At 40.0% G+C, this 18,072-nt stretch overlaps 1 protein-coding gene across 1 annotated transcript; it reads left to right on the top strand.

Annotated features, from left to right (window-relative positions):
- The first annotated feature begins 622 nt into the window (after positions 1-622).
- LOC138970956 (prenylcysteine oxidase 1-like) lies at positions 623-12,696 on the top strand. Its single transcript, XM_070343541.1, has 7 exons — positions 623-1,018; positions 4,756-4,962; positions 5,379-5,556; positions 6,121-6,329; positions 8,025-8,296; positions 9,742-10,026; positions 10,896-12,696. Exons 1-7 carry the CDS (start codon positions 901-903, stop codon positions 11,199-11,201), a joined length of 1,575 nt encoding a protein of 524 aa, XP_070199642.1. The 5' UTR covers positions 623-900; the 3' UTR covers positions 11,202-12,696.
- Positions 12,697-18,072: the final 5,376 nt, after the last annotated feature.

Genomic DNA, 18,072 nt, shown 5'->3' with positions numbered 1-18,072 from the left:
CATTTTCACAAAAGGATGCATCATTTTCAAAAAGGATACATCATTTTCAAAAACTGATGCATCCGATACGAAAATGATGCATCCTTTTGGAAAATGATGCATCATTTTGATGCATCACTTTCGGTTTTGTATGCATGCGAAAGATCATTCATTTCCGGTCTTTCCGTAAGAAATGCCTGAGCACGGAAAAACTTGAAATGACATTTTGACGAATATAAACAGATTGGTTAGATAAAACAAAAATAAACGTACAACATACCATTAAATAGGGAACAAGTCAAAGTCACGGCATTATGCATTTTAAGGCATTTTTTGTTTTGTTTGTGGTTTGTTTTCTGTGCACACGAAGTTTTGACGCCCTTGACCTTCGACTCAAACTTTCGTTTTCCGACGTTCGTTTCGCTTCGTATTCCGGTTCAAATTTTGCTTTTTGCTCGGCACTTTCCGGGAAAACCCGAAAATTCTGGGATGCATCAAATTGTAAAAATGATGCATCAAATTCTTGGTTTTTGGATGCATCAATTTGATGCATCAGTTGATACGATCCGCGTTCCGTAACTAACTGCAGTGAGCTAACTGCTTCAAGTCAATACATGCCCATTCCCTGTAGGCTACAAAACCAATCTTACAAAGTTCCAATCTCACAAAGTTTTCAGTGCAGAAAATAATATCATTTTCATTTCCGTTGATTTGAATTTAATAGTATGTTTTTAAGTCAGTGAAAAGAGTTATTTAAGGTAACACTCCGATGCCGCTAAACAGGCACGCCACTGTTCCAGCTGTCCTATAAAAGAGAAGGATTATTTATTAAACTAGAAGAACTAAACACTTTTTTTCTGGGAATATTGATGTTGACTATCATTTGAATACGAAACTACGGGTTGTATTTACACTTTCAACATGGCGGCTTCCACGAAAATCTCAACAGCGCTGAAGATGCTTCTGTGTCTTTTGCTGTTCATCCCAACGAACCAGCTGTGTGCTTACGCGCAAGATGACGAAGAAATACCGAAAGTCGGTAAGAATGCTTTCAATTATACTCTTACGGTATTTGGGTATGATTATCATGCCTTCTCTACATTTAATGTCACCGGCTGTCTGATGCGGGGGCTGGTCCGTGGCCGATGATCAGCGACTCAAACCGTTACTGATTAGCAATAAAACCCGGAAGATAAATTATACACAGACACAGTTCTGCTTTATCTGTCTGAAGCTGTTAGTGTTAAACACTTACATCTGCATTAACGGCTTCAACCATAGAAATGTCACATTTATGTCTATTCAAAACAGAAAGCAGTGTTACCGTGAAGGCTTGTTTTAGTTATTTTTTCTTTTTTGTTTGTGTATTATATATATATATATCCCATGACCTCCCTTCTTTGTCTCTGTTACTTCAGTATGGGTATATATGTTGTATTTTTATAGCTCAATAAATACATCATGGACTCCAAAAAATATATGATAGTGCAGATTCCGATTTGGGCAAAGGACTACTTTCCTCCCGACCTTTGACCTCGCGCTGAACAATGTGACACATTTGTATGAAGTTCTAAAATCGTATTGCACGGCTCAGAAAACCATATCAGTTGCACGCAAAAATGAATCTCAGAACTGATCTGATGTATGAGATGCAATAAGCAAAAGTTTCTTTCATTATGAAAGCAATGCAGGTCGAAAAAAACGAACATTCAACTTACAAGATAACCAGATGCTAGCGAACCAAAACAAAAACACGAGTACCCTCCCCTTGCATCGTTAGCAGACGACTTTTGAGAATCTGTCGGTAGTGTGTTTTGGTGTGCGCCTTCAGCTATCAAACATCGGCTGTTTCACGTGTTTTGCGAGCAAGTCTACTCTTTTGCCTGGCTCTGCAGTAAGTCCACATATTTTTCCGTAATCCAGTCATATTCCTTCAAAATGCAATCAATCGGCGGTGACAGACGTGTCGGTCGCGTTTTCCTCACACCCATACCAGTTTAAGTTCATCCATGCAAACACACTCGCAAAACAGTTTATCACGTAGATACATTTCAAATAGGGAGCAAATGGTTAAATCTAAACCTACATATTTGTTCCCTAAAATGTGCTTCTCTGTCAATAAGCCTAATTCCACACGTTCGAGAAAAACAACGTGGAATCGATTCTGAATCGAGTAAGCCAAATGGGTCCCAAACCCGTTTCGCCCGTTCTGCCGACCTGAAACGCAAAACAAAAGAATTGTGCGCTTCAACTAAATTAATTTCTATTCGACTTCATTACTTTCTTGCAACTTATGAACCTTTACTTAAAGCTTTTAAATGGTCTGAAAGTAGTGTTACCGCGTACTTATCGATGCACTCATTCGTTTTATTTTTTCAGCGACGGTCACTTAGTTTAAGGTTGCAAAAGGGCTAAGTCTCGCTGGCAACAGTTTTACCCTGCACAGATCGCAACAGTGCCGCTAGTAGTCTACACTTTGTGTTTGATGGTAGAATGGGATATACAGATTACAACACTCGTGGTTTTTTATATGGCTTGTATTTCAGTCAAGACCCAGCGGGAATATCAATCGAGAGCCACTCGCCAGAGGCTCGTGTCTCCCGATGATATTCATCCGCTGGGTCTTGACTGAAATACAAGCCATATAAAAAACCACTCGTGTTGTAACCTATACATACACTCTGGAACTTGCAATAGACCCTATCGGTATTCCAAGCTCTCGTAATCTCTCGCAAACTTCAGAGCATAGCAAAGCATGCGGTACAGCGATCTCGTGCGAGCTGCACAAGCCAATTGGTTCGAAGTTCTTGCGATGTTCAAAGCAAAACAAAGAGCGTGTCTCGCGAGAGCTGCTCAGATACCGAAAAGGTCTATTGCATTTAATCGAGATAGTTAATTCTTCTCATGCAAGCAAGGATGAAGAGTGGAAAGAGTAGTAGTGTCACACAATATGGTTACAGTACACACTTTATCCCCGAGTACCCTAGTACAAGGGTCCAGCAGACTTTAATTGTGTGTCTGTGTGTCTCGACTTAACAGCTTATTGCTGGGAAACTACTGGGCGCAGTTCGTTCAAAAGTTGATACACTAACTTGATAATAGGTCCGATTGATCGTATTAAAACTTCATAATGTTACCTGGGACCTAAATGCGAAATAAACCACAAAAAAACGACTTGGCGGTGGGAGGAATTTGCGGTGCAACAGCCAGCCAGGCAGTCTGATAGAACGGTGCAAGGTCTCGGCAAACCAAGACTATGCCATACTCGTAGCAAAGCCGCCGAATGGTACCGTAAACCAAGAATAGTGACGTAAGAAAATAGAATGTCGTCTTTTGATTTGGAACGTGACGTGTTTTAGAATGGAGATGTGGTAGTGTGTGTGTGTGTGTGTGTGTGTGTGTGTGTGTGTGTGTGTGTGTGTGTGTGTGTGAGTGTGTGTGAGAGAGAGGGAGAGAGAGAAGGAGTGAGGGAGAGAGAGTGTGTGTGTGTGTGTGTGTGTGTGTGTGTGTGTGTGTGTGTGTGTGAATGTCTGAAGAGTACTCGGGTTCAGCGCGAGCGTTTTTATCCCCGAGTACGCTAGTACAAGGGCTCAGCAGACTTTAATTGTCTGTGTGTGTGTGTGTGTGTGTCTTGACTTAACAGCTTATTGCTGGGAAACTACTGGGCGCAGCTCGTTCAAAAGTTGATACACTAACTTGATAATAGGTCCGATTGATCGTATTAAAACTTCATAATGTTACTTGGGACCTAAATGCGAAATAAACCACAAAAAAACGAATTGGCGGTGGGAGGAATTCGCGGTGCAACAGCCAGCCAGGCAGTCTGATAGAACGGTGCAAGGTCTCGGCCAACCAAGACTATGGCATACTTGTAGCAAAGCCGCCGAATGGTACCGTAAACCAAGAATAGTGACGTAATTTCGTCACGGTCGAAAGTCTTTGACGTCAATGCCTCCCTGTAGTCTTTTTCTCTCGCGCGGTGTGTGTGTGTGTGTGTGTGTTCATTTTGTGCACATGTGTTAGTGTTACTGTTTGTGTGTGTGTGTGTGTGTGTGTGTGTGTGTGTGTGTGTGTGTGTGTGTGTGTGTGTGTGTGTGTGTGTGTGTGTAAGAAAGAAAGAGAGAGAGGGAGGGAGTGAGGGAGAGAGAGTGTGTGTGTGTGTGTGTGTGTGTATGTGTGTGTGTGTGTGTGTGTGTGTGTGTGTGTGTGTGTGTGTGTGAATGTCTGAAGAGTACTCGGGTCCAGCGCGAGCGTTTTTTATGCTACACAGTACACGGATGCATTCATCCTTTTCTGCAAGTTTACTCGAATTTGTGTATGTTTTTTACTTTTAACATCAAGAGACTCTAGTCTGACAAATACTAAAAGTGAAATAGAAGCGTACCTGTACGTATTAAGGTCTGATGTTTGTGTACTTCCGCGGCGCTTCATGAGTGTCATATGGAGGGCTGGTGGGCAAATAAGGTACATGCTTCGGCCGTTTAGACTAAAGAAATAGTCACCAGGTGTGCTAACAATGTTTCGGACAGCCTTTCTGACTGTCATGCGCTCCTGTTTTGCCCACCAAGGGCAGTTCCGCATGAATTGTAATGTCAAACCTTGTGAGGAAAAGTACTGCATGTACCACAAGTTGTTGAGAAGAGGGTCTGACTCGGAAAGAGCTGTTGATAATGATACTTTTGATGTCTTTGATAAACTCATAAACTGATAAAGCAGTCCTGATGCTTGAAGAATTTAAAAAAAAAAGTAAAAATTCTGTGTCTGTATTTTTGTCAGGTATTATTGGTGGAGGTATAGGCGGCACAACAGCAGCATACTTCCTGAGGCAGTTGTTTGGAGACAAGTTAAAAGTGGACATACTGGAGGCTGACAAGATCGGGGGTCGTCTGGCACTGATCAACATTGGTGGACAAGACTACGAAGCCGGCGGTGCGATTATTCATCCCAAGAATCGTTACATGGTCAACTTCACGGAGCAGTTTGGTAAGGCAGTTTTGAGTGTTACTTGTACTGTGAAATTTCAAGTGATTGCGCTAGCCATTAGTGATAGCAATTGTGACTGTCAGTGAGAAACCGGTCAAATGAAATATCAGCTGAAGTGAACTGAAGTATGACCGCTTGTCAACTTTATTTAATTAATGTTCATGTATTTTGAGAATGTTTCTGGTAAAATACCGGAAATGTCAAGTTTTTTGTGTCCCTGAAGAAGAACGGCAAAGTATGAGTTTAAAGTGTTGATCTGTAAGTTTCAGGCCGACAGATTGAATAAATGTTTTGATGTCGCTTGACATGACTTTTTTTTCTCACTGTTCTTGTTTTATCTCCTTTTTATGCTCTGATGCTTTGTATTTCTTAGGCTGCAAAGTGAATCTAATGTTTAATACATTCTTTGTTGGCAGGTCTGCATAGAAAAGACCCAAGTAAAGACACTCTGGGTTTGTACAACAGCAAAGATGGACTGTTCTTCAAGACAAGCTCCTGGAAAGCTGTCACCTTGGCCAAGTTGTTTTGGCGCTACGGCTGGGATGTCAAACGCATTCAGGATTGGGTGGCAGAGATGATGGGTTCTTTTGAGAGGTACAGTGGATCCTCCGTCCCCCTCCTATGTAAGACCCCCTCTCTTTCAAGACCTGTGTTTGGCAGTCTTGGAAGGGGGGTCATAACCATACAGGCATTGAATTTCTTAACCCTCATTTTCTATTTTAAAGTTGTAGTCTTTCATACATTTGTGATTCACTGATTGCTTTTCCATTTCATGGTGATTACATGACGAAATGTCGACTTGATCATAACATTAACAAGTTGAACTATTTTACTTTGTTTTATTAGCATCAGCTATAGGGTGGATGTTTTGCAAGAGTTAGGGAGCTGTTGCTAACAAGATATTACTACTGCTGCTTTTTGTGTTGTTCTTGGAAGTGTTTGCCACAGTTTCGTGGTGTTACTTGGAGCTATAATTGGACTTCGTTGGTTACAATATATATATGAGACTTGGTTAGACATTTTTCAGTGTGCTTTTACAATGTATGTGTGTGTGAATGGGTGTGTGTAGGTGTTTTGTTTTGATGAATTCAGACATTGCACACATAGTTGTGACTTTGAAGCCCTTTACCTTTATTTCTTGTCTTTTTTTTCCCCCAGAATTTACGACTATCAAAATCAAGGTATGGCTTTCACAAATGTGGAGGATCTTCTTCGTTCCATGGATGAAAGCTTCATCAACTACACGCGCATCAATTGCAGAACCATGTTTAAGGATGCAGGATTCTCAGACAAATTCATTGATGAATTAGTCATGGGAGGGCTCAGAGAAAACTATGGACAGACCACAGATGCTCATGGCTTTGTAGGTGAGTGTATATTGGGCATAAAAAAATAAAAAATTTCCGATGACAAGACCGAAAATATTCATCCATATGACAGTAACATTTTAAAATGTTTTTTTCAGTCTTCTTTTTGTGTGCGCATGAGGCTTGTTAGTGACCTGAACTTGTTCAAACTGTGTCCCGTAGATGTCGGAGAAGAGTATTCTTTCTTGTATAAACTGCAAAATTGAGTTTTATAATTTGTATTTAGTTTTTTTTTAAATTGGTATGTGTACATTGATACTGAATTTATGGGTGTGAGAATATAATTTCAAGTGAATCATTCCTGAAAGCAGAAACTTATGTGTGGTTGTGATGAGTCTTGTGATGGTTTGTAGTTTTTTGTGGACTTCCTATAGTAGGGCTAGCTCCAAGTTTTTTCATGACAATAACAGTGACACATCCGCTAGAAAGGAAATACTGTTTAATTGCTATGTGGGATACTTTGGGGTTGACATAATCTTAGATGCTGATACAGTGTAACACCCTGTAAGATCCCATTTTTAAAGACACTCAGCCCCCCCCCCCCCCCCCCCCCCCCCCACAACTTCAGACCCAGGTTTCAAAGTTCTTGTATCCATAGTGTGTGTAAATTTACATTCATTTTAAGACTCCCTCCGTTTGAACTTTTTATTGAAGACCTGATTTTCTCAACTTCTAGGCAGTTTTTCAAGGGGAGACTCGAGTTCAAGTGTACAGGATATGATTCAAGATCAGTACATCTCTTTGCTTTTTATTATTTAGTCAAGTTTTGACTAAATATTTTAACGTAGAGGGGAGAATCAAGACGAGGGTCGTGTGTGTGTGTTTGTTTGTCTGTCTGTGTGTTTGTCTGTCTGTGTGTTTGTGTAGAGCGATTCAGACCAAACTACTGGACCGATCTTTATGAAATTTTACATGAGAGTTCCTGGGATTGATATCCCCGAACGTTTTTTTCATTTTTTTGATAAATGTCTTTGATGACGTCATATCCGGCTTTTCGTGAAAGTTGAGGCGGCACTGTCACGCTCTCATTTTTCAACCAAATTGGTTGAAATTTTGGTCAAGTAATCTTCGACGAAGCCCGGACTTCGGTATTGCATTTCAGCGTGGTGGCTTAAAAATTAATTAATGACTTTGGTCATTAAAAATCTGAAAATTGTAAAAAAAAATATTTTTTTTATAAAACGATCCAAATTTACATTCATCTTATTCTCCATCATTTGCTGATTCCAAACACATATAAATATGTTATATTTGGATTAACAACAAGCTCTGAAAATTAAATATATAAAAATTATTATCAAAATTTATTTTTCGAAATCAATTTAAAAACACTTTCATCTTATTCCTTGTCGGTTCCTGATTCCAAAAACATATAGATATGATATGTTTGGATTAAAAACACGCTCAGAAAGTTAAAACGAAGAGAGGTACAGAAAAGCGTGCTATCCTTCTCAGCGCAACGAATACCCCGCTCTTCTTGTCAATTCCACTGGCACTGCCTTTGCCACGGGCGGTGGAGTGACGATGCTACGAGTATACGGTCTTGCTGCGTTGCGTTGCGTTCAGTTTCATTCTGTGAGTTCAACAGCTACTTGACTAAATGTTGTATTTTCGCCTTACGCGACTTGTTATTATTTTATCTTAATCAATTAGCTTGTTTGTTTCTTTACTTATTTATCTCTGAATGCACTACAGGTGCTGTTTCTATGGCTGGAGTGGAACCTGGATTATGGGCAGTAAAGGGAGGCAACAAGAAAGTACCAGAATCAATGTTGAAAGCTTCCGGTGCCCACTTCAACCAGGCGGTGGTGACACAGGTGTTCCAAGTGAAAAGCGAGGGCGGCACTGTGTCGTACGAAGTGCAGTATTTAAAGACGGATGCCAAACAGGGAGAGGAAAAAGAAGGCAGCAAGGAATACGACATCCTCATCGTTGCCACACCTTTGAAATCAGAATCCAAATATCAGGTTCGCTGCTTCACTTTGATTGATTGATTGACTTATTGATTGGTTGGCTTTCTGACTAGTTCATTAACTGATCACTAGATCCACTCATTCAGTATTTTTCCCTCTTGTTTGTTGTTGCCTCCTTTAGTCAGTTTTCCCATTCCGTTCAAGGGCTTCCTTGATAGATAAGATATGTGTTTGGTGTCTTGTTTCAGTTTGTGCATTTGTGTCGTTGACAAGTAGGTTTGCATGCTCTTTACGTTTTTTTCTCTCAAACTTTGAAGCCATTGCTGCTGCCGGTATTGCTTGGATATGATAGCATATTGGAGTAAAGTCTGATTTTAGGGTAATAGCAATGCTGTGAATAGACCCATCCAATCAAGCAAAATTGAAGTGTCAATCAAGCAGCTTTTGTAACTTTGCTGCATTCAAAGACAGTGTGTTCGTTTGGTCGGGAGTAAGAGTGTTCGTCTTTCCTGCAGTGGAGTTTCGTCCCCTATCTGAAACATTCGTGGGCCTACTTTCAGCATACCTTGCATAATAAATGTACCATGTATGTATTTTTTGTAGCAAGTGAGAGTCTGGCACAGAAAGATATGTGTGCACTCCTTTTTCACATTTTTTAAACATTTTTGAGTCACTTGAGAAAAAGTGACTCTATGTAATCGGTCAGTGTTAGTCTGTCCGGCCGGCCGTCCGGCCGGCCATCCGTAGACACCACCTTAACGTTGGACTTTTCTCGGAAACTATCAAAGCGATCGGGCTCATATTTTGTTTAGTCGTGACCTCCAATGACCTCTACACTTTAACGATGGTTTCGTTGACCTTTGACCTTTTTCAAGGTCACAGGTCAGCGTCAAAGGAAAAATTAGACATTTTATATCTTTGACAAAGTTCATCGGATGTGATTGAAACTTTGTAGGATTATTCTTTACATCAAAGTATTTACATCTGTAGCCTTTTACGAACGTTATCAGAAAAACAAGGGAGATAACTAGCCTTTTCTGTTCGGCAACACACAACTTAACGTTGGGCTTTTCTCGGAAACTATAAAAGTGACCGGGCTCAAATTTTATGTGAACGTGACTCATTGTGTTGTGAATAGCAATTTCTTCCTGTCCATCTGATGCCTCATATAATATTCAGAACTGCGAAAGTGACTCGATCGAGCGTTTGCTCTTCTTGTTCTTTTACAGTTTGGATAATTTCCTTCAATGCAAGTCAGCAACAGATGTAGAATTGAAGAAAAAATAAGACCGAATGATGTTATCACACACATGACATTTCCTAAAAGTGACACAAATGTGTTCCTGCTATGAAACTCTGTTGGGCCGCCTTCACGATGAACTAGTAGGCCACCGCATGGTTGATCAAAAAGCGCGGAGCGATGAGTATAGTGGTCTGTTCCTGAATGGCTTTGCGTTTGTCTCAGTTGACATTTCTTGAACCTGCTTTCTGTGTTTCAGATTCAGTTTGAAGACTTTCCAAGTGGGCTTCGTTTGCCCAATGTGCCATACCACCCTCTAGAAGTTCTGTTTGTCCATGGCCGACCAAACAAAACTTATTTCGGCGTAGAGAAGCTTGAAGAACTTCCCAGTAACATCATGACAACGGATACAGAAGTCTTCTTCAACAAATTAGGAATACAGAGCCCTGTAGATAATAAAGAACATCTTAAAGGGAAACCTGACCAAGAGGAAGGATATGGGGTGTGGAAGACGTTTCTCAACAAGGTGCCCACAGAAAAAGAGGTAAGGAGTAAAACAGGTCACACACGCATGGTACTGGTAGTCATATTCTGGTCTGTCAAATGCTAAGAAAGATCTCACATTCATTGCAAAATGCTGTGCTATTATTTTTTCTTCTTTTCTAAGCATAATCACGTAATCACATCATTGACCTTCTATACACCTGTCAAAATCTTTGGAATGAAGAAAACAGAAGGAAATGAAGGAGTAAGTGTTTAGAAAAAAAAGAAGAAATATTAAAAAAAAGTTTTACAAAATTGTTTGCTTGTTATGAGATTCGAACAAGACCTTCTGAAGATCTGCTGTCAAAATGTTTTACCATCTGCACTAACTGTGAAATGGAGCAAAACTTAAAAAAAATTATTTGGAGAGTTACTTGTGAGTTCTTGAGCATGGATGATGGGGGACCGTTATTGACTAGTCAGTTTCCGAGTCGCTCCCTTCGTGGTTTGTTTGCTCTATGCTCTGATGATCCCACTGTTTGAGTTGCCATAATTCAATGACTGCCCCTATTCTCCCGTTCACTTTGTATTTTGGATATCAAAATCAAATAGGGCTGACATCCAGTGTGACTAACACACAGCATTGACCAATCACCGAAGTCTGCTGACGTCAATTCACAAAAAGTATTTCCCTACCCAAAATTCCAACTTGATTTGAAAAATTTGATAGTTTCTTTGGTGTAATGACGCTCTATATTTGATTTATTATGTAAGGGAGACAACCATAAACGGGCGTTGTAAGTGACAATGAGGAGTGACATGATAGGCTTGTTCTTTGGGCTATGCATTGAAAGAAGAACCTTCATGTAGGCATTCAATCAATGTGTTTGTTTTGTGTGTTTTTTCAAAGTAAATGTCCCACTGTTTCAGGTGGGCTCAATATTTGACAGCCGCAAAGATCTTCGCCTTGTCAGCTGGAAGGCGTACCCAGAATACACTCCAAACATGGAGTTACCTTCCTTTGTTCTCCACGATCGTCTCTACTATATCAACGCTGTAGAGGCCGCCGCGTCTGCCATGGAAATGTCTGCCATTGGGGGAAGAAACGTTGCGATACTAGCGTACAATCAGTGGTTTGGTCATTTTGATAAAATTGACGAACATACTTTTCCCTCAGCTAAGGGGGATCCTGCTTTTACGTCAGAAGGGGAGGGGAGACGGCCAGATGAATTGTAGATTTGATGTGACAGGATGTTGAAGAGGCTTTGATGTGGATATGGATGAAAGGGGTGTGTTTGCTATGTGCTTGCATTGTCAATCATTTTGATGGTGGCGACAGAAGTGTTTTCAGATAAAAAGAGATGGTAGTTGTATCATGCAACCAGACTTTTTAAGAAGAAAATGTAGCCTTGTTTTTAAAGAAAAAATACCCCTTTGTTGGGCACACTCCATCCCGTGTAAACAGTTGGTCCCACTGTCTCAGAACTGGCCAGGCTTCTTCCCGGGATAAAACCATTCTTCCACTTGGTCACATACCAAAAATGAACAGCCTGGGCGCTCTCTGTGCAGAGATTTTTGTAATGAATTGATTTTGTAAAAGCCACTAGCAAGCAGTCAGGGTGTTGATTTTTGATAATCGACCAAGTGGAGGGATGGTCAGATCTGAGACGGTGAGGTGAACTGTTTAAACAGGAAGGAGTGTGCCTTTTAAATTTTATTTGATTTCTCAGACTGTCTGCTTCACCTTCTTCCTTTCTGTGTCCCGCACTAGTGTGGTTTCAGTTTATGCAAGGCAGAACGATACAAGGAACCTGTTACCATTCCTCTGTTTGTTTGTTCGTTCATGGGCTGAAACTCCCACGGCTTTTACGTGTATGACCGTTTTTACCCCGCCATTTAGGCAGCCATACGCCGCTTTCGGAGGAAGCATGCTGGGTATTTTTGTGTTTCTATAACCCACCGAACTCTGACATGGATTACTTGGTCTTGTGCTTGCGTGTACACACAGGGGTGTTCGGACACCGAGGAGAACGTGTGGACGAACTCACGCTGACAGCGGCCAACTGGATACAAATCCAGCGCGCTACCGACTGAGCTACATCCCCGCCCTTTCCTCTAAATGGAACTTTCTTGTTGCTTGTGTACCATCTACTCTTTCTTCTAAATTCTCATCTGTTGGATCAATAAAAAAAAACCCACAAGAATTGTAGGTAGTTGGAACGTTTAATTATTGACAAAACAAAATGTAACATTTATAGTACGTCGACCCAGTCTTCTTTTAAGTAGACGGACAGACAGACACTTGTGATACAAATCATGAACTTATATAAAAAGCGTTGATGAATCTCGCTTGCAAAATGCCGGCAAAAAAAACCTCAGGGTCGACGCACTGTAAATGTAATGTTTTGTTTTGTCAATAATTAAACGTTCCAATAACCTACATTTCTTGTTTTTTGATTCTGAATTTTGGAAATAACGTTTGCAGTCTATCTGTTTTGGGATTATTGTTTCATCATTACTTTGGTTATTGATGATTTCAATCTACTGGTTTCATCATTACTTTGGTTATTGATGATTTCAATCTACTGGTTTCATCATTACTTTGGTTATTGATGATTTCAATCTACTGGTTTCATCATTACTTTGGTTATTGATGATTTCAATCTACTGGTTTCATCATTACTTTGGTTATTGATGATTTCAATCTACTGGTTTCATCATTACTTTGGTTATTGATGATTTCAATCTACTGGTTTCATAATTACTTTGGTTATTGATGATTTCAATCTACTGGTTTCATCATTACTTTGCTTATTGATGATTTCAATCTACTGGTTTCATCATTACTTTGGTTATTGATGATTTCAATCTACTGGTTTCATCATTACTTTGGTTATTGATGATTTCAATCTACTGGTTTCATCATTACTTTGGTTATTGATGATTTCAATCTACTGGTTTCATCATTACTTTGGTTATTGATGATTTCAATCTACTGGTTTCATCATTACTTTGGTTATTGATGATTTCAATCTACTGGTTTCATCATTACTTTGGTTATTGATGATTTCAATCTACTGGTTTCATCATTACTTTGGTTATTGATGATTTCAATCTGCTGGTTTCATCATTACTTTGGTTATTGATGATTTCAATCTACTGGTTTCATCATTACTTTGGTTATTGATGATTTCAATCTACTGGTTTCATCATTACTTTGGTTATTGATGATTTCAATCTACTGGTTTCATCATTACTTTGGTTATTGATGATTTCAATCTACTGGTTTCATCATTACTTTGGTTATTGATGATTTCAATCTACTGGTTTCATCATTACTTTGCTTATTGATGATTTCAATCTACTGGTTTCATCATTACTTTGGTTATTGATGATTTCAATCTACTGGTTTCATCATTACTTTGGTTATTGATGATTTCAATCTACTGGTTTCATCATTACTTTGGTTATTGATGATTTCAATCTACTGGTTTCATCATTACTTTGGTTATTGATGATTTCAATCTACTGGTTTCATCATTACTTTGGTTATTGATGATTTCAATCTACTGGTTTCATCATTACTTTGGTTATTGATGATTTCAATCTACTGGTTTCATCATTACTTTGGTTATTGATGATTTCAATCTGCTGGTTTCATCATTACTTTGGTTATTGATGATTTCAATCTACTGGTTTCATCATTACTTTGGTTATTGATGATTTCAATCTACTGGTTTCATCATTACTTTGGTTATTGATAATTTCAATCTACTGGTTTCATGAGTGAAGATAAAATGATATTGGCATACATGAATGGAGTGAGTTCAAATGAAGAAAATGTGTTTGTGTTCATTTTTGTGTGGGATTTCATATGTCTGCCTGCCTGTATTTATTGTCCTTTCATGTGTGCGTAAGTGCAATTTGGTTTTCAGTTCAACAAGGTGCTTAACTTAGGAATGCATTTCATACAGATTGACCGTTTTTGGTCGTGGGTTTAGCTCAGTCATTAGTCATGGGTGCATTACATCTTGAAATGACCTGTCATTTTTCCTGAAAGTTGGTTAAGTGACCTCTTTGGCATCTGACATACTGGTCAAGAGTGGAATAAAATTATATTAAAAATGACCCATGATTTTATGTTGAATTTTTCCAATGACTTGTAATATACTGACACTGGCCTTATGCCATAACTTTTTCATACAGTAGTGAGACTTTTGTCCTTTTTTCATGACTAGCTTCTAATTAAAAAAAAAAAAAGGAGAAAAAAACCCATCATCTGCTGTATGTATGTCTTTCTGGACCTTTTGGATTATTTGGTATTTAATTCCTTTTTCTTGAGGATTTAACCTTTGCCGGATGCCGCTTTTGACTACACACGCCCGACGATGCGGGTTTGTCTGAACCCATACATTTGAAAGAGGGTTTTTACCGTTTATTTCTCTAACGACGATGCGGGTTTGTCTGAACCCATACATTTCAAAGAGGGTTTTTACCGTTTATTTCTCTAACGACGGGGTGGGTTCAGGGAAACCCACAGCGCTACTTCAGTGTGTGCATCGAGTTTCTCCCTTCACTGACTTCTTGGAGGGGAGGGAGAGGGGGGGGGAGGGGGAGGGAGAGGGGGAGGGAGAGACTGAGAGACTAAGAAAGAGAGAGAGAGAGAGAGAGACTAAGAAAGAGAGAGAGAGACTAAGAAAGAGAGAGAGAGAGAGACTAAGAAAGAGAGAGAGAGACTAAGAAAGAGAGAGAGAGAGAGAGAGAGAGACTAAGAGAGAGAGAGAGACTAAGAAAGAGAGAGATAGAGACTAAGAAAGAGAGAGAGAGACTAAGAAAGAGAGAGAGAGAGACTAAGAAAGAGAGAGAGAGACTAAGAAAGAGAGAGAGAGACTAAGAAAGAGAGAGAGAGAGACTAAGAAAGAGAGAGAGAGAGAGACTAAGAAAGACAGAGAGAGAGAGAGACTAAGAAAGAGAGAGAGAGAGAGACTAAGAAAGAGAGAGAGAGACTAAGAAAGAGAGAGACTAAGAAAGAGAGAGAGACAGAGACTAAGAAAGAGAGAGAGAGAGAGACTAAGAAAGAGAGAGAGAGTAAGAAAGAGAGAGAGAGAGACAAAGAAAGAGAGAGAGAGAGACTAAGAGAGAGAGAGAGAGAGACTAAGAAAGAGAGAGAGAGAGACTAAAAAAGAGAGAGAGAGACTAAGAAAGAGAGAGAGAGAGACTAAGAAAGAGAGAGAGAGACTAAGAAAGAGAGAGAGACTAAGAGAGAGAGAGAGACAAAGAAAGAGAGAGAGAGAGAGACTAAGAAAGAGAGAGAGAGAGACTAAGAAAGAGAGAGAGAGAGACTAAGAAAAAGAAAGAGAGAGACTAAGAAAGAGAGAGAGAGTGACTAAGAAAGAGAGAGAGAGAGAGACTAAGAAAGAGAGAGAGAGAGACTAAGAAAGAGAGAGAGAGAGACTAAGAAAGAGAGAGAGAGAGACTAAGAAAGAGAGAGAGAGACTAAGAAAGAGAGAGAGAGACTAAGAAAGAGAGAGAGATACTAAGAAAGATAGAGAGAGAGAGACTAAGAAAGAGAGAGAGAGAGACTAAGAAAGAGAGAGAGAGAGAGACTAAGAAAGAGAGAGATAGAGAGACTAAGAAAGAGAGAGACTAAGAAAGAGAGACAGACAGAGAGACTAAGAGAGAGAGACAGAGAGAGAGACTAAGAGAGAGAGACAGAGACAGACAGTCAGATAGACAGACAGTCAGATAGACGGATAGACAGATAGACGGATAGACAGACAGACAGACAGACAGAGCAACTGACAACAGACATACAGACAGAGAGATACGGACAGACAGACAGAGAGACAGACAGTCTCTTGTAGAGAAACAGGCAGACAGACACTGTTCCGCGGCTTTGGTAATTATGGGTGTAGCAGAACCCGCGCCGTTGGCAGAGGAATAGTTACAATCACTACTTCTCTTTAAAAGTATGGGTTTGTGTGAACCCGCGCCATCGGTAGTGTTTATGTAAATTATCATAATCAATTAATTTTAATGTTTTGTCATGTACACACTAAAAATTTGCAGACAGAGAGCAAATTAGGTGTGTGAGAGATACTTAAAATTTCAAAACGATACCTTTAATGGTTCCAGAGTTACAATGATTTTAGTGTGTCTCTGGGTACAGGTGAACCCAGGAAGCACGGCAAAGGTTAAATGTTTTAATTTTTGTTGGAAACTGTATCTTGCATTTAATATTGTTTTTGGTGATTTTTTTTCTTCTTCTCATTTTGTGTCTTCATATCTGTTCAGTATTCAGTATGACTTTCGGGAGAGGTTTATATCTGTTGTATTCAGTATGACTTTCAGGAAAAAATTTTGATGGTTCTAGGTCTTGTTTGGGGAAGTGTTTTTTGTAGAACTCGAGGAATACTGCTGGGCTAAACACTTATGTCTTATCAAAATGTTTGCAGTTGTGGCATTACAAATTTCAGAGTGTAAGTGTGTGTGTGTGTGTGTGTAGATGTGTGTAGATGTGTGAAATGATGTTCATTCTCTCAGCAAAGCACTTTTAGTCAGCTCAGGTGTTATAAGCTACCCCATGTTGCTTGCATAATTTACAAATCGACTGCTTGGAAAGGAAGTAAGTGTACTGTATGTATGATTAGGCAAATCTTTTGAAATCTGTCTGTTGCAAGCTGTGCCCAGAAAGTTTGTTTGTAGTCAGTTATTGTTATTCTATGTCGGTATTGTTCTTTTTATTGTGTTATTGTTCTTGAGACTTCATTGAGACAAACCATGTGCTGCAAGCACACACACACACACACACACACACACACACGTACACAGTCACACACACGCTGACAAACACGCAAACGCTCTCACACACACACTCGCACACACACACACACACAGAGTCTCAGAAAACATCAGTATTGTAAGATGATGAAGAAATTTTTTTTTGATCTTAACTTTTTTTTTATGTGCCTCTGTTTGACTGGTGTTGGATTAAATGAAAACTCAACTGAACCTGTGAGTGTGTGTGTGTGTGTGTGTGTGTGTGTGTGTGTGTGTGCGTGTGTGTGTGTGTGTGTGTGTGTGTGTGTGTGTAAGAAAGACTGAGAGAGAGGGAGAAAGAGTGTGAATGTGTGTGTGCATGAGTTTGTGTGTATGTTTGTGTGTGTATGAGTGTGTATATGTGTTTATTTGTAAAGGTGTGTGTGTCCGTCTGTCTATGTGCGTATTTGTTTGTTTGTTTGCTTAACACCCAGCCGACCACGAAGGGCCATAATTATCAGGGCGGTGCTGCTTTGAGATATAACGTGCGCCACACACAAGGCAGAAGTCGCAGCAAAGGCTTCATGTCTCACCCAGTCACATTATTCTGACACCGGACCAACCAGTCCTAGCATGCACTAACCCCATAATGCCAGACGCCAGGCGGAACAGCCACTAGATTGCCAATTTTAAAGTCTTAGGTATGACCCGCCCTGGGTTCTAACCCACGACCTCCCGATCACGGGGCGGACGCCTTACCACTAGGCCAACCGTGTATGTGCGTATGAGTGTGTGTTTTGTGTGTATGAGATTTGTGTGAGTCAATGTGTGTGTGTCTGTGTGTCTGTGGGTGTGTGCGTGCGTACATGCGTGCGTACATCTGTGTGTGTTTGTGTGGGTGTGTGTCTGTTTGTATAAGAGAGAAAGAGAGAGAGAGAGAGAGTGGGTGGGTGAGTGTGTGTTTGTGCGTGTGCGTAAGTGTATGTGTGTGTGTATGTGTGTTTGTTTGTAAAGGTGTGTATGTCCGTCTGTCTATATGTGCGTATGGGGGTGTGTTTTGTGTGTATGAAGTGTGTGTGAGAGAGTGAGTGAGTGCGTGTGAGTGAGTGTGTATGTGTGTACGTGTGTAACTTGGTGTGTGTGTGTGTGTTCGTGTGTGTGTGAGAGAGACACAGAGAGAGAGAGAGAGAGAGAGAGAGAGAGAGAGAGAGAGAGGAGAGGTTTGTCTTTCGCTGGGGTATGCAGTGCCTTGGCGTTGCACATCTACTTAATTTATTTTGTAAATGATCATGACAACCATGTTAATTTTGTGAAATTAGTTCAGCAAAACACACACACAAACAAACAC

Source organism: Littorina saxatilis, linkage group LG7 (genome assembly GCF_037325665.1).
Source record: "Littorina saxatilis isolate snail1 linkage group LG7, US_GU_Lsax_2.0, whole genome shotgun sequence".
Lineage (NCBI taxonomy): Eukaryota > Metazoa > Mollusca > Gastropoda > Littorinimorpha > Littorinidae > Littorina > Littorina saxatilis.
Note: the sequence above shows the minus strand (reverse complement) of the source record. Positions and strands in the feature narration are given on the sequence as shown.

Coding starts and splice junctions, on each gene's coding strand:
- LOC138970956 (XM_070343541.1), top strand. CDS start 901: ATGGCGGCTTCCACGAAAATCTCAACAGCGCTGAAGATGCTTCTGTGT. Junction 4,963..5,378: donor CAACTTCACGGAGCAGTTTG/GTAAGGCAGTTT, acceptor CTTTGTTGGCAG/GTCTGCATAGAAAAGACCCA. Junction 6,330..8,024: donor AGATGCTCATGGCTTTGTAG/GTGAGTGTATAT, acceptor AATGCACTACAG/GTGCTGTTTCTATGGCTGGA.